We start from the raw sequence: 16,461 nt of genomic DNA on the forward strand, positions 1-16,461 counted from the left end.
GGTGAAATGTAGAGAGAACAGTTCTGGATGCAATAGATTTCTAGAATAACTGACCCTACGAACCACAAGGAAAAGTCATTCTGAATTTAGTCTTCAGCAATGCAGAGGATCTCATTCAAGACCTATTAGCTGCTAAATAGTAGCAACCACAATATAATTAAATTTAACACTAAGAAGAGATCAAGACAAATAAAGCAAACAGATACTCAGTTTTAAGAAAATGACCAAAATGACCTATGCAAAAGTGGGGAAAATGCCAAAACCCCCTAAATGCACAGTTTGAAATGAAGAAGCCTACAAACGCCCAGAAGGCTTAAAAAATACAGTTCTAGAAGCCCAGGTATAATATCTAACACAAATAGAGAAACGTGGCACAAACCTCCCCTTGCATGACTCAATGAGAAATTTAAGGAGTCTATTGCAGGGCAAATAGGGCAGCCCAGAAAAACGTGGCACACAAAATGTTAACAGGAAGCAAAGACGTCTAAACTCAAGGAGTGGCTGATAAGGGATGCTCAAACTGTTAATGACAAGTTTACATGGTGGTTTACTGAGAACTAGCCCTTGCAATGCAGAAGAGGTCCCACAATCTATGCCAAGAGCTTTCTGGTGACTCCGTGGGCCACAGCAGCCAAAAAGCCAAGAAAACAGGGTGCATTGTAAGGAAGGGCACTGGAAATGAAGATTTTGTAGAAAACCTTGGTACACCCACACCTTGAGGACTCTGTGCAGTCTCATCTCTGCACCTCCAGCAAGGCACAGTGATGCTGTAAAAGGTTCAGGGGACATCTGGAATAATGGGAGGAATGGAGCACTGCCTTTAAAATAGAGGCCAAATTTTGGAATTGTCCAAACTGGAGAGGACAAAGCTGAAGAGCAATGTACTGATGGTTTCTAAGTTGCCATGAATATCATGGGTAAGGTAGATGCAGAGGTGGCATTGACAAAATCAATGCTAGTGCCAGGAATCATCTGACAGGTTTTGGAAAGGGCTAAAAAACAATATAGGAAGTGCCTTTCCAAGCAGCAGGTTCTGGGATGTTGCCTTGTGAAGTTTTGGGGGGATACCAGCATGTTGAAGACGACATCAGACAAATCCATGTACATAAAGGCCATGGATTTTCATCAGGGGTGAAAATCACCGACACAGCAACAGTGGGCACGGGTGGCAGAAGCGTCGTGTTTGGGTACAGGCACGGGGAAGCTGGTGGGCCCAGCGGTCAAAGCGCTGAGCGACATCAGTTGCACTCAGGTCTGCCCCGTCCTCCAGTTCCCGCGTGCTGCGAAGGGGAAAACAGGGGGCAAGAGCCGGGGGGAGCTGAGGGGCCGGGGCTGAGGAGACACAGCCGACGGGAGCGAGGCACTGATGCTGAGGGGACACAACTCAGGGCGGCTCAGGGGACACAACCGCTGCCCCGCAGCCGCCCTGAGGGGAGGGACAGCCCCTGACGTCACCAGCGGGCCTGGCGCTAGAGCGCGTGCGCGTGCGCCCCCGCGGGGACGGAGGCGGCGCGTGGCGGGCGGTTCGAGCTGCGGGCGCGCCCTGAGCCTGCCCTCAGCTTTCCCTGAGCCTTCCCACAACCTTCCCTCAGCAATCCCTCACCGTTCCTTCAGGCCTCCCCTCAGCCTTCCCGCCGCTTTCCTTCAGGCCTCCCCTCAGCCTTCCCGCTGCCTTCCCTGCGCCTCCCCTCAGTTTTCCCGCCATTTCCCGCCCCGCTCCCCTCCCCTGGAGCCGCCGCTGGGGCCGAGCAGACGCTGCGGTGAGTACGGAGCGGGTACTGTGGGATCGGGGCTCGCTCCCAGCGGGGCCGGATCAGCCGCCACCGCCGCCTTCCTCCGTCCCCTCGTCGCGCCTCGTCCCTCTCCGGGCGGGCTCCTGGCCGGGGTACCCGCGGGGCTGGAGGCACCGACGGCCCCGGGGGCGGGACGTGGCCCCTGAGGGCCCCGGTCGTGCGGCCTTTGGGCGGCCCCGTGTTGGGACGGGGTTGGCGGCTGCTTCCTCGGGGCTCCGGGGTTATTGTTTGCGGTGTTGAATGGCAGCGCCAGGGCCGTGGTGGCCCGGCGTGCCCGTGCATAAAGCTGTGTGGGCCCTTTGTCGCACAGAACCACAGAACAGTTAAGGTTGGAAGGGGCCTCAGGTCTCCAGTCCGAGTCCCCTTCCAAGACAGAGTCACCTGGAGCAGGTGACACCGGAACGCGTCCCAGTGGGTTTGAAATGTCTCCAGAGAGGGAGACTCCACACCCTCCCTTGGCATCCTGTTCCAGTGCTCTGACACCCTCAGCGTAAAGTTCTACCTCATGCTGAGGTTATGCTTGCTGTATTTTAGTTTATGGCTATTAACCCTTGCCCTTCCTCTGGACGCCACTGAAAAGAATCTGGCGCCATCCTCTTGGCACCCATATTTATTTATGCCCTGTTTAGCACTGAGGGCAGAGGAGAGTTGGAAGGCTACCCTGTGACATGAAACTCACATAACATTTTGTTTCATATGTAATCTGTAACTCTGAGTTAAGTCAGATGCATGGAATTTTAGAGGGACGCCTTTACTTGGTTCAGCCCTCCAGGCTGGCTGGCAAAGTGGGGTTTTGTGGTGTTTTAGAAACAAAGTATTAAATAATATCAAACTAAAAAAAAGTCTTAATATTACCAGACTATTGCAGACAAGGCCTCTTGATTTTTTTGATAATTTATCCATTGCTGTCTGTTGCACACACTTTAGGATCCCAGAGCTGATGATTTGTTTGCTGGGAAACAGCAAAGCAGCAAACTTCTTTTCCCTGTAACTTTTAAGTTGTGACTATTTTCACAAGAGTATTTACACTGATCTTAATTTTAATTTGTTATAATTGGTCAAAAAGCCTGCAGTATTATGTTGAGATATTTATATGTTAAAGTATTTCTTGTTCCATTTTCAGAGGAATCTTTTAAATGAAGGTTTAGAAGACAAGATTCTGCTGGCTACTGAGGTAAAAAATAACCCTTTATAACCTAGATCTCGAAATGCAGTGTAATAGCACTGTGGTTTTGTTTTTAGAACAAACTGAAAACCCCACTAATTTTGGAAGCATTAAAATGATTGTGGGTGTTTTTTTAAATGAATGTGAAGAAAACTACAAGTAAATCACTTTTGCAGGCCAATGAATTGCACAGTATTTACACCTGTTGCTTTTGATGATGCTATTCTATTTTAATAATTTATGTGAATTAAGGAAAAATGTAAATACTTGCAAAGATCAGAGATATAACTGATGTAAAAATGTGTCCTGATTTGATTAACAAAATATATCCTTGAAATAAAAATTGGTTTCTAATCTTTGAATAGCCACTCTAATCCAAAACATCATTCGATTTTTTTGGTGTGATCTGACACTTTCTTTTTCCTATGCAGACTCTTTTTTTATTAAAATACTGAATATTCATTTTAAATGGCAAAAAAATTACAGCTGGAATAATTCCCCGGATTTTTTTCATGCATTTGGATCTTTTCTGCTTACAAAAAATATTTTAATCATGAGCTGTGGAAAGGATTTTGTGGAAACTCTTAAGAAAATTGGATATCCAAAAGCCGATGAGCTTGATGGAGAAGATTTTGACTGGATGTTCGAGTCTTCGGAAGAGAGATCGTTTCTGGAGTGGTTTTGTGGAAACATAAATGAGCATCATGTATCTGAAAAAGAACTGCAAGATTTTGATAATCTTGTCGAGTGTGGTAAGCCCATCTTGGAAGGACATGCACTGGATGAAGCCCTTAAAACTTTGAAGCCGATGGATTTGAAGAACAGTAGCCAAGAGAAGGAGGAGGAAGAGGAGGAACTGAAGTTATTAGAGGATGAGCTTCAAACTCTTCAAAACTTAAAAAAACTTCAAATTCATCGGCATAATAAGCTTCAACTGATGGTCACTGCAAACAGCCATTCGTTACAAACGCTGCAAAGCAAAGAGGAAGAAGCACAAAAAGATTTGAAAGAAGCTCTGGAAGTGTTTATTGTAGCAAATAAGAAGCTCGACAGTGAACTGCAGTCTCTTGCGGATGCAGCACAGAAATTTGCCTCTTTCTTCACTGATTCAGATTCAGAACATCCAGTGTTTTTTTCCCAACTTTCTTTGGACAAGTATTTTTCTCTGGAAGAACAAAGCACTGCAGCACTTATCTCGCACATAAAAAACCATTTAAATCAAGGTATGTCTGAATGTGTTGAAAATTCACATGAAGGCAGCTTTCAGCTTGAAGATTTAAGCGAGCCAGTCACTTGTGAGGGGACTGATGAAACTTCTGAAGAGACTCAAGAGGTAGCCAGGCTCCATACAGCATATATTTGTGCTCAGCATCAGCTAATTCAGCTGCAGGCTGAAGAGGAGGGCATGAAATCAGCTATCAAATGTGCAGAGAGCATGCTGCAGTCCTTGGACAAGGTAAGCTATGGGCACTGAAAAGATGAGGCTGCACTCCACACAGAATTCGGTTTTGGGATTTCTCTGCTGACCATTTTCAGCTTTCCCCTTTTATTCATGTTCTCCCATAAACAGCACCTGGCGTTGTCTTTTAGTTAACCAGAATTCCCAGGATTGTCCTAAACCAGTGTTTTGATCGCACACACTCGCAGCATATAGTGGCTGTGTTCAGCCATGAGAGAAAAACACGCTATCATGTGGAGTGGTTTTCCACTCAGAAGCACAACATTCTCTCTGTCAAAACACTTAGCCAAGGTCGGTCCTCTCTTTTGGTGCCAATTAACCAAATGCAGGTGTAGAGTGAGTCAGCTTGTTCCCACATCTCCCCCTGTTTTCTTTGGACCCACAAGGTTCACTGCACAGAGGGCCAGGACCCGGGCTTTTTGTCTTCGGGTTTGTCCGATGCACTTCCAGAGGACTTTAAACATTAAAAACAGACAAATTATTAAAACCCCTGCTATTGATGCTGACATATTACCCAATACACTGGCCCCTGTAGGCGTGGCCTGCACTGAGTGGGCCAATGCAGCAGTAGCTGCCATGATTACTGCAGAGATGACAAAAGCAATTAGCCATCCAATGATGATTTCTTGATTGTGTTAACAGTTTCATTAACTTACTATATCCTGCATCATCCTCCCAGCTTCTGGTTAGGTTCACTGGGAACCACGGTTTGGCTCTTCTGCACATGGAAATTATTACTGATAAATTGAGAGTAGATACATTCTGATTTGTAATACAATTAAAATAGTAGGGATTACCTACGGGAATGTTAAAGGTATTGTTAGTCACACTAATCACAACATCAGGTGCGGCCAAGAAGGCATGTGAGTGAGACTCATGACTGAGTCATTATGCCAATTAGTAAGAGTTAGCAGACGCAATGAATTATCCCTAGAATATTTTCTTCCATGTGACATCCAGGCAGGCCTTGTGCCGCTCAGCGTTCACTGGTCTCCTTCCAGAATTCTCTGAGGGACAGTGTCTGTGTCTGTGGAATTGGATTGCATGTCGGGTCTGTTCTGCTCATGATAAGGTTTCATCAAACGTGCTGGAAGTCAGCGGGGTCCTGAGGGAGACAAAGCACAGGCGTGCTCCTTCCCCATGCCAGCAACTCAATAGGACCTTGCCACAGGGCATCTTCGTGAGTTTTTGTACAATACCTATTGATCTAAATTAAAAAAGTTAAGGGTAAATACAGCTTTGTCTACTTGGGGTGTCACATTCCCCCTTTTTTGTTTTAAAAGTATGGTTTTTAATACAGAGTACACATTTCTTGCACCTGGGATAGGCACAGGTGATAAGATTATAGTTAAGGTTTTTTTTGTTGTTTGTTTGTTTTGGTTGGGCTTTTTTTCTTTCTTTCCTTTTTTTTTCTTTCTTTTCTTTCTTTTTTGACTTTCTCTTTTTTCTTTCTTTTTTCTCTTTTTTTTTCTTTTTTCTTTCTTTTTTCTTTTTCTCTTTTTTTTTCTTTGTTACGTTGTTTTCTATCAGTTGTATTTTCAAGGAAGATTTAAACACATATCAAAACAATCTCCACGTACATATTTTAAGACAACAAATGATCTGGCACTGTTCTAGGTTCCTGAGGATTCCCAAAATCACAAACACTGAGACACGAAGGGTGTAAGCAAAGCAAATTTATCCTATTACTTGTGATAGCATTCCATACACACTAACCCCTGAATTTCTGAGCAGCTGCTGAGCAGGAGGAGAAGATGGACATGGTACTTGGTGGGAGGGGCAGGCAGGCCATGCACCTTTCAGGGTGTCCCCGGGATCAAAGCAGGGTGCACCCCCTGTCCAACCCAGAACCACCTCTTATATCCCCCTCGCAGGAGTGGAATTTTCCAGTTGTGACTTTGGCTCATGTGTGGCCAAAGTGCGACCCGAGACCACAATGGCTTATGGTACCAACTCCGTACCAAACTCAAGTTCCCACCAGTTAACCTAATCTATTGTTTCTCTTTCCAAGGTTCAGTATTCCCAATAGTGAAACTATACAGTATTTTCCCATGCCACATTGACAAGCACAACCACAGACCAACTATGGCAGCATCTCAGACACACCTCAGGTCCCTGGCACAGGCATAAATCAGTCAATCAATCTGAAGTTTTAACATTTCTTTTCATCAATTTTAGTATTATTCTTAACTTTTTTCTTTAAATCTCGACTGCAACATGTGCGAGGGCATCTAATTGTACACATGTACCTAGGCCTAGGTGTTTTTTGGTTTAAAGCACAAAACACACTGTATAAATAACTTCCCTTTTTTAAAGTGACCGAGAACAAAGTTACAGGCACTCAAATTATCAAATACATTCAATGGTTCCAATGCTGTGTGTCCATTCTTCAGATGATTCATGCATTTAAGCTCCCTTTTTATTTTTTTTTTATGTTCTTTTGGTTTCATGGTTGAAGTTCAGCTCTGACATGTTGGCAGCTGTGGAGCTTCGAGAGAGAGGGGAGGCTGCTGTGGTGGTGCACAGTGAGGTGGGGGGGAGTGACCGGGCACTGATTTTTGGGGGTCAAATCCCCTGCCAGAGGTAAATTAGCATGATTAAAGGCAGGAGACAGGAGATTATCATGAGTAAAAGTAGGAGACTGACCCCTCACCAGAGGTCTTAAACCCCCTGTCAGCAGGGAATAGGCTGATCAGCAGTACAGATAGAAACGGCAGGTGGTATATCTTCCTTCTCCCCAAAGAAGTCGTCCAACAAGTCTAAAAGAGTGTATTTTCAAGATATCCAAATTTAAATTAAAATATTGCCATCGTTTCCTTTGTCCCTATATCAGGCTCTGTTACTCTCAGCGGTTGCAAAGCACGCATAGAAGTAAATGTTCCAATTGCTCATCCATAACCTCATGTCCTGCTGCATTCAAGACCTGTTGTTAGATAAAGTCTGTGTTCTTGGGGAATTCCCTGCCCCATTATTACTACACAACTCCACAGATTCCTGTCCCGCAGGCTCTGCTGTCCCATTCTAACAAGATGGATGCTGGCACTTACCAACCCCATTGAGTTGTGGGCGCTTAAAAGGGTCCAGTAACGCGGGTCTCACATGGGGGTCACCAGATACGGGCGCTGGAAAGATGAGGCTGCACTCCACACAGAATTCGGTTTGGGGATTTCTCTGCTGACCATTTTCAGCTTTCCCCTTTTATTCATGTTCTCCCATAAACAGCACCTGGCGTTGTCTTTTAGTTAACCAGAATTCCCAGGATTGTCCTAAACCAGTGTTTTGATCACACACACTCGCAGCATATAGTGGCTGTGTTCAGCCATGAGAGAAGAACACGCTATCATGTGGAGTGGTTTTCCACTCAGAAGCACAACATTCTCTCTGTCAAAACACTTAGCCAAGGTCGGTCCTCTCTTTTGATGCCAATTAACCAAATGCAGGTGCAGAGTGACTCAGCTTGTTTTCCCACAGAAAGCCACAAAAAGTGGTACAAGGTAGTGGAGTTTTAAACAGACAGCCATGTTCAACTGGATCTAGTGAAGGGAATTGCTGAGCTATTGTTATTTCAACTATTTTTATTTAGTGAAATTATGCTTCTATGAAGTTTTAGTCTTGCTCACAAAACTCATCTTGTGAAATTACTTTCTGTCATTAGAAATTCTTCACTTTGGCCCAGTACCTTTAAATCTCCTCTCCAGAGTTACTACCTTAAAAACCCTAGAACTTAGTACTACCTTTCTAGTTTAGTTTGGCTTTGAATTTTTGAATTAGAACTGGCTTTCTGTTGTTTTTACAATAAATGAAATCTTAGCTTTGGTTACAATTTTAGGGTATTGAGAAGCCAATGTGGTAAATGTGTTCCTGTTTATATTGTGTAGCATAAGCTTAGAAAGTTTTAGTTTACTGACTCTTTTGAAACTCAAGTATTTGTACCAAATAAATGAATCTGATAGTTGAAGCCTCAGAAATCTCTCAACAAGTGAGTGACAGGCAGATATGGCTACTGGAGTTTGTGAAGAAATCATAATGAAAGGAAAGGTATTCTTTTGTGCCACTCATGGAATTACTTGAGACATCATGTCAGTTTGTATATTTTCATTTATGGGTGACTAGTATATAGGACTTGATTGATTAGAGTAATTTGAAAAAGATTGATTCTGCCAGCAGTGTTGATCATCCAGTGAATATAAATAATTATGTTTGCATGTGAGATTTCAGTTAGACATGTTTGAAATCTGGGTGCTGGGTAAAATGGAGCTCTTCTGTTTTTAGTACAATAAACTGTTTCCTGACCCTGCAATTGAATGAAATTACTTTTTACTGAAATACGTTTATTTGATATCTACTTTGTACATCTGTATTTGCCTTATGTTGTAAAGTTCTCTTAAACTACTTGTGGAATTTTCATTTAATTTTGTAGGTAGATGTAACATAAGCACATGAACCTTGTGTGAACTGAAGGAATGTTTGGAAAGTGGCTGGAGGTAACTGTGAAGAAAATGACGTATATTTTGTTTTATGCAGGATATTGGACAACAAGAAAACCTTGATGCCAAAATATCTAGTTTAAGTGATGAAATTTCAACAATTAAACGAGATATGGCTCAGATAAATAACGAAGAGCTGCTTCCCCTTCTGAAAGAGAAAGCACAACTTTTGACTGTGCCAGTGCTGAAAGCACACTTGGATCATCAGATTGCTCAGCAGGATTGTTGCGCTGCAAGACAAGATGAAATATGCAGGCACTTGATGAGACAGAAAACATCGTTTGAACTTATTGAGCTGGGCTGTAAAATGGAGATGAAGAAACACCAGGAGATCAGCTGTCAGCTTGAGAATTTGGTAGAATCTCTGAAGAAGAGCACTGATGAGTTGCAGCAGAGACTACAGGTGATAACTGAGCGAATTCAACCTGCAAAGCCAAAAAACACTATTAGTCCCGAGGATGGTTTCTCTTGCAGGTGAGTGTTATGGCCACTATTGAACTTGGACTTGCTTTGAAATAATATCGGGGAGAAGGCGGCTTAGGCAAACTAAGCCTTTCCTGTGGTGAAGTTCTTAGGTACTTGCTGTAGCTAATTAGAATTTTGAATTCTCAAGAACCGAAGTCTTCAAGATATGAAACCTGCTTCTTCCCTGTCCTTTGAAATTCTTTGCACATTTGCCTGAGGAAAACCTTTTCAATTATCAGTCTTTTTAATAGTGTTGAATTATTCCTAAGCAATATCCAGAAAATAATGGATGTTCAAAGCCAAACCTGTCTTATATGGGGATCTAGGACCTCCTGAAAGCTACTCTGGAAGGATAGACATTAATAACAGTAATTTCTCAGTTTGATGTGTGGCCTCATCAGCTGAGTCAGCAAAAACCCGTGTGCGGTAGGAGAGAGGAATGACTCCTTCAGTCCATGAAATGTGTTCAGCTCATTTTTACTGCTTGATTTTCGCCTGGTTTGAGTGTCCTGTCACCCATGCAGGAGTCTGGTTTTTCACTGTCTAAGTAGTTAAGTCTCCCTGTAGCTCAGGTGATACAGTCAGAGATGTATGCTGGGCTGCTGTTCTGTCAAGACTAGACCTTTTGATGAGGTGTATTGTATAATTACAGGTGTGTCAGACTTTCCCTCCTTTAGAATGGAGCTTCAGGTGTTGGGTTTTTTTAATAATTGCTAAGTGATAGCAGAGTATGGTTTGACATAGTGAATAACTGCACTAATGAGGCAGCATTAATTTTGCTCCCATTGTGCGTTTGCATTGTCAACTTGTAACAGTTTTGTTCGGGTTTATTATAAAGTCTCCAAGTCACTGAGTATTGTCTGGCTACTTTTTCCACTTTTTTTTTTTTTTTTTTTTTTTGAAAAGGGAAGGGAGGTTGAAAGAGTTAAAAACTTTAAAGGGTTTTTAAGCAGAAGACACTCAAAAGAAACTCACTTACTTTTGAAATATATCTCCTCTTACTAAAGCCAGTCTGATTTTATATTAGGGCTCAGCTCCTGAAGATTTTATTATGCAGAGGTGGTAGTAACACTTGAGCAAAGTTATCTGTGATCATATTGGCCTATTCCTGATGCAGTGTAAGAGCATAGTTTGGTATAGCATGTAACACTGTCTTTTGCAAGACTTGTAACTAGCTGGAGAATTTCTCTTCATAGGAAACAGGAAATACTCCAGTAAGCTTGAAAATGTTACAAAGATTGCTCTTATTTTTATTAGCCACTGAAGTCAGCTTTTTTTCAGCACTTCAAAAAAAAAAAATCTTATTTTGCAGTTCTTGGAGTGTCGGGAAATAGTTGGCAAAAGCACACTCAACTTCTATTTGCATTCATTTTGTACTTACTAACTGTTGCTTTGACATTTCATTGCTGCTAATTTAATATTGCAATATTTTGGATTCCTGTTAATCACTAGCTCTATATAGATAGAATCATGAAATCAGTGGGAGATACAGCAGTGTAGTGAGAGAGCCCTGAGCAATACTGCCTTTTACTAGTCCTCTGAATTCTAAGCCTGGACATCTTCTCTTGACTAATGATGGTAGAGTGCTTAGGAAACTTAGAAATGCTTGTGTGTCTTACTTCACTTGTTACAGGCTATATGAGCTCCTGGAAGGAGGAAATAAAAAACAAGAGTTATTTAAAACATACAAAAACCTGGAGCGGATGGCTGAGAAGTTAAAGCAAGACTGTGCTATGGTACAAGAGCAGATAGCAGCGTCTTCTCAAGAGCAGTCTCTCCTCTTGTCCAACCTAGAAAGAAATGTAGATGCCCTTCGTGATTCTCTGTACTGTGGAGGAAATGAGCTCCAGCTCCGTAGTCCGGTAAGCCCTTACTGAGTTATTAGAATTATTACATTAATGTGTGTCATGTTCTTTTACTGACAGAAATGTGGTGTGAAGGCTGTAGACACAAACTGTCCCCACTTGTCAGCAACAAATTTATTAGCATAATGATGATGGACTCTCTATTTACTTGTTCTTGGCAAATGTTGGATTTTTGTAAATGCTGGCAGGTAATAATTTTTTGTGTCTGAGCAAATTGTTGCATCTAACTTAATTTCTTTCAAAGGCATGTGCAGTCCTGTCAGTTTGTGGTGTGGGAAGTACATTGTCTGGATAGGGTGTCACTGGAAAACCCATTTAAATTTCTCTTTATTTCGGATAGGCTTTTTTCTCCCCTGTTACCTGTAACACCCCAGTAGTATGGTTTGGCCCCTTAAAAAGCCTGACTCATTTGGACAAAATAAGAATAACAGAATTTTGAAGGACAGTTGTAGTAGGACAATCCTGCTACACAGCTCTCAGGCGTTGGGTTTAGAACATCTTTTAAATGGGAATAGGGTTTGTTAAATGCTACTTGTTATGGTTTTTAAATCATTGTAGATACTTCAAAAATGCACTGAGGGAAATCTCCTCTTATGTAATACTTCCTTGGTTAATTACATAAAAATAAATTTAACTTTCATCTGTCAAGTGAATTCACAACATATAGAACAGTTTTTATTAAAAAATGAAACTGTAATTGGAACAGTACATATGTAGGGACTATACATTATTAAATCAAATGCCTGTCTATTGACTCAAATTACCTCTTAGAAGATAGTGACATCTCCTTCTACTGCTACTGTTTCTCAAGGAAAGTAATTCTTTTAATAAGGAAATAAAGTGTAAGTAGGTGACTAGTCTGCTTATACTGAACTATCATAAGAATGCCAGTTGGGAAAATTGTAGCTGGTAATTAATGATTTAATTTTAAAATTGATTTGGCTTTTTTGTTGTGGTCTCTTTTTCCCTTTTAAGATTTGACTAGCAATGAAGACTTTTAATTGATTGAAAACATCATTCACTCATCTGTCTAGGTCAGGTTTTATGGTTTTAACTCATCTGGTCGACAAGTAAATGAAATTGCATCTTCATAACCTGATGTGAGTTCTGTTACATGAAGCTCAAAAATTGAATGGAATCCCTTACCACCTTTGTTTCTATTTTTTCGTGATTACTTTTCAATTACAAATAAAAGTGGCTTCCCAAAGCAAAAAAAAAACTTTTTTATTTCTAGTTCAGCTAATGTATTAGTAGTATAAAAGTACTGATTTTTTGTCTTGTATTTTTTGTTAGGAACTTACTGAGCTGTTTCATCAACTGGAATTTAATGTAAATAAACTAAAGCAACTCCTTGAGGATCTGGGTGCTGATGTGAAGTTGAAGAGAAGCATTCTAGAGTCCAATAAGCTGCAACAGATGGAAAGAGAGTTGTATGTGTATTTTTTCAAAGATGAAGATCACTTGAAAGAGATGGTAGAGAAACTTGAGCAGCAGTCTCAGTCTAAAGCCAGTGATCTGGAAGATGAGAATTTCACAGCCAGTGGAGTTCCTAATGTCTAAACTTCAATGTACTCCTAAGAAAGGAAAAAGTTAGTGTAAACTGTCTACAAGTTTGTGGAATAATAAACATTAGCTCCTCCAGGCTGACACTCACCTGTCACTGCAGTGTGTTTGTTACCATTGGATTGGGTGCTGCTTTGCAGGCTTTGGCATCTGCCTGCTAAGTTCAATCTCAGTTTTGTCAAAGCTCTTGGATACAAAGTAATGCATTGTTTAATTGAAAGAATTATGTTCAGGCTGCCCTTCTCCTGGCCTGTAGGTTCATTTCTGCTGCACACAGCGTAGCACCAAAAGGAACATTTCATACCCTTAAGTTTTCTTGCATGCTGAGAACCTTTGATTGTGAACCACAAAATAAATGTGGAGGAGGCATTCCAGATTTTGGAACATGAGTGTAATGTGCTCATAGTGAAGAGGAGAGTTCTCCAAGGCAGATATTCCATGATTGTTTCCCTTACAGTTCTCCTAAGAAGATTCGATTGTCTTAAAAATGTGTTGGAATATGTACCAGAATCTGTTTTAAATACCAAGACCATCTGTTTTAAGACCATTCCAACATCTCTTAATTTAACTTATGGCCTGTCTTCTCCATTGAAACCAGTCCATACTTATACTGGGCTTGTCAAAGAAGAATAATTTTAAATTTGTCTTTTGGACATCTGAGTTTGCTCTGTAATTTATAATGATAGGCATTTCAATTCAGAGTGCTGATACTTTCATACTGCTGCTTTCATGTGCATTGTTAGCCTGTTTATCAAATTTTTGTATAGCTTCCTTATATACCAATGGAACTAAATAGGATTTTATAGTATGATAACTTGGAGTCTTTTATATTTTGATGGGATTAGCTGTGCTTGCTTTCAAGCATTGTACATATTGATGAAGGTTAGTATATCAGCTTTAACTTCAGTAACAGTAGTCTTTAAACTGTTTTGATGGCAGACTTTTAACTTTTATGTGAGCATAACTTATTTTGAGTTGTTTAATTTTTTTTAGCTTACTGGTTGAGTGTCTTTATGTCTGGATTTCATGCTGCTAAACTCTGTACTTTGTATTTATTATGAAATGCCAAACTCTATAAATTCAGTTCAGTGTGGTCAATATTTATGGTGAATCTGTGTGTTGGTTTTAGGCCTGTTCTCAGGCATAGTGTCTTGTTTATATTTAGTCTGCTGGGTTCTCATTTTGATGTGCCCCTGAGGCTGTGATTGCTGCTTCCCACCCTGAGAAGTCAGGGAGCACTTTAACCTCGTGTAGGGAAGAAGTGTTGCTCTTAATTATGAAAGTTAGGAGGAGCTGTGTGTGGGGAAAGATTATATTTCTGACTCCTGGAACATCAGAGAAAAGAAAGCCATTCTGCCTCTCTCTCACTTTCCTTCACACACTTACTGATTTGAGCTAGATAGATACAGCCAGTTCTAATGCAGCAGGATGGATGTTCCTCTTTGAATCGAGATACAAATGTTTGCACTTGTAAGTATTCAAAGCTGCAATCTGCCTGTGGTCTTGAGCTAAGAAAAATATTTCCATGCAAGCAAAGGAACTATTGTTTGCATGATGGTTAAACTTGACAGTCTACTCCTGATCTGGATTTAGTGAGAAGACCAGAGTAGCAGGACTCCACTTGCTACCTTGTATAGGAATAATTTAATAAACAGCAGTTTTTGGTGGAGTGACTGACTTGGACAGCTTGGATCCTTTAAGTGTTTTTAAGATGTTGGATATTTCTTCTGTGTTTTTGTTAAGCTTTATGCATTCTTCTAGTCTAACTGTAAAATAACAAGGCATCAGTATGGACACCATTATTTGTGATTCTCCAATGTGTGTTGTATCTAAGAATTTTCCAAGTGTTTTGTATGTAATATAGAATATGGCCAGGTCAACTGGAAAAGCTACTCCTTTTCAGAAAAGGATAAAGTTTAGGACAACAGTGGTGGTCAAAGCTTGTAGAGACTGTAGATGTTGCTGACCAGTTTCTTAAACTGACAAACTGTAGTAAGTATTTTAAAGTTACTTGTATATAACAGTACTTGAGTGCCTCAATTATACAAAATTTAGGAAACAGAGGTCTTTTATGATAAGTATTTTCTGAAACAGCACATAATTAATGGTTGTATACCATGCTAGTAATGTGTGTTTCTTTCATCTTGTGTTGGCTCAATTTTGGCAGTTACTTGACAGTTGGTTGTTTTTTTCCTAATAAAATCCAAGAACCAATAAAGTAAGTGTATGCATGTGCTAGACTGGTTTAAAGATATTGAGGGGGAAAAGCATCTCAGACATACATCAAATTCTTGATTTATTTGCTAGATTTTTTTTTTCTGGTACAAATTAGCTGTACTTAAGAGTGCTGATTTTTTTATTAATGTATTAAAACACTGTTTCAAAGATACCAGTCTTTAAAAATTATTACATTTTTATTTACAATATGTTGCTAACAGACATGTCTGGGAGGAAATGTAATTTTCTATTGAGAATGAACGGCTGAACACGTTCACTACGTTTTCAACAGAATATAGGTGAGGATTATTTGTGGCTGTGATTAATTAATAATTTGTGTGTTCTGCATATAGGTTTAATCTTAAAAATGGAGCAGTACATGTACATAGGATGTGAGATTTCTAAAGTGCCTTTATCTGATACTGCTCAGAGGATTATGACAGCTCTGCAGTCTATTCCTGTAGAAGTTCAGACAAACAGAGAAAATAACCAGAGTGAGTAAGTCTTAGCCTTTTTAAGTGTTTTTCAGTTGAAAAATTGAAACACAAACAAACAAAACAATATCAAACCTCTAGTCTTTATTTTTAAATGGGGAAAAAAAAAGGTGAGGTTTTGGGATTACAGGTTTAGAAAAGGAATTAAGCTGTAACTATGACATTTTCTGGGACTTTTCTGATTAAATAATGTTATGTGAGTGCAAGGAACAGTACCCTCAATTTAATTTTTTTTTCTTTCTGTTCCTGTGTGGTGTAGAAGTAGATGAGAATTTCAAACTGTTACTTAACTAATACTCTTAAATGCAATAAATTAGATGTATACATGAACATGACTGGACTAGATCTTTGAAGATCACTAGAGGTACTAGGAGCTCACCAGGTGGCCCTTGAACTCTCCAGACTCATGTCTGTGCTTTAAACACATGTGTTCATTAGCAATGCACTCCTTGTGAAATTCTAGGAGGAAGAGTGAACGAAAGTCCCAGTGAAAGAGCAAATTAGGTAATGATACAAGTGCCTCAGCAGATCTTTCTGTTGGGCAAATCTTACTCAGAACATTGTGGATGCTAGAGAGGTTTTGCAGGATGTAATTTTTTTTCTCAGGTCTCTGCTGTCATAGTCTGTCAGTCTGGTAGCTCTGGAAGGAAGTAGATAGAAAGTTAGAGTTTTGCTCAGTTTCAGTTGTCTGTTTTCTCCTTAGAACTAGATCCTGGAACATTATTTAAATGATGGGATTTGTTCTTGTGTACATCATGGTTTTTGCAGCCTCAGTTTTGTATAAATTATGGTTCAGGCCCCTCTTTCAGTAGTAAAGTATTGGATCAGTGGAGCCTGGTGGTGCAGCAGTGACAAGGGTAGGAGTTCATTGTCAGTCAGTGATACACATTTGAAGAAATAAGTTCATTTTAAAATGGTACATTGTACATGGTACATCTGGGATCAAAACCCAG

At 40.5% G+C, this 16,461-nt stretch overlaps 2 protein-coding genes across 5 annotated transcripts in view; both read left to right on the forward strand.

Annotated features, from left to right (window-relative positions):
* Positions 1 to 1,491: 1,491 nt before the first annotated feature.
* HAUS3 (HAUS augmin like complex subunit 3) lies at positions 1,492 to 15,186 on the forward strand. 3 transcript variants are annotated; one of them, XM_064653416.1, is made up of 6 exons: positions 1,492 to 1,760; positions 2,917 to 2,967; positions 3,390 to 4,414; positions 8,942 to 9,378; positions 11,003 to 11,231; positions 12,528 to 15,186. In XM_064653416.1, the coding sequence occupies exons 3-6, from the start codon at positions 3,512 to 3,514 to the stop codon at positions 12,792 to 12,794; spliced, it is 1,836 nt and encodes a 611-aa protein (XP_064509486.1). In that variant the 5' UTR covers positions 1,492 to 1,760; positions 2,917 to 2,967; positions 3,390 to 3,511; the 3' UTR covers positions 12,795 to 15,186. The 3 variants fall into 3 exon arrangements, with proteins under 3 accessions (XP_064509486.1, XP_064509485.1, XP_064509487.1); XM_064653415.1 differs by lacking the exon at positions 2,917 to 2,967; XM_064653417.1 differs by lacking the exon at positions 2,917 to 2,967 and having other exon boundaries at positions 3,445 to 4,414.
* POLN (DNA polymerase nu) overlaps positions 14,678 to 16,461 on the forward strand; it is a 94,246-nt gene continuing 92,462 nt past the window's right edge. The window contains exons 1-2 of one of the 2 annotated variants that reach the window (XM_064653413.1): positions 14,678 to 14,789; positions 15,368 to 15,508. In XM_064653413.1, the coding sequence (XP_064509483.1) occupies positions 15,382 to 15,508 (127 nt within the window). In that variant the 5' untranslated portion in view covers positions 14,678 to 14,789; positions 15,368 to 15,381. Of the gene's footprint in view, positions 14,790 to 15,367; positions 15,513 to 16,461 lie in introns of those variants that run through there. The other variant, XM_064653414.1, reaches the window with a different exon arrangement.

Source organism: Pseudopipra pipra, chromosome 4 (assembly GCF_036250125.1).
Source record: "Pseudopipra pipra isolate bDixPip1 chromosome 4, bDixPip1.hap1, whole genome shotgun sequence".
Taxonomy (NCBI): domain Eukaryota; kingdom Metazoa; phylum Chordata; class Aves; order Passeriformes; family Pipridae; genus Pseudopipra; species Pseudopipra pipra.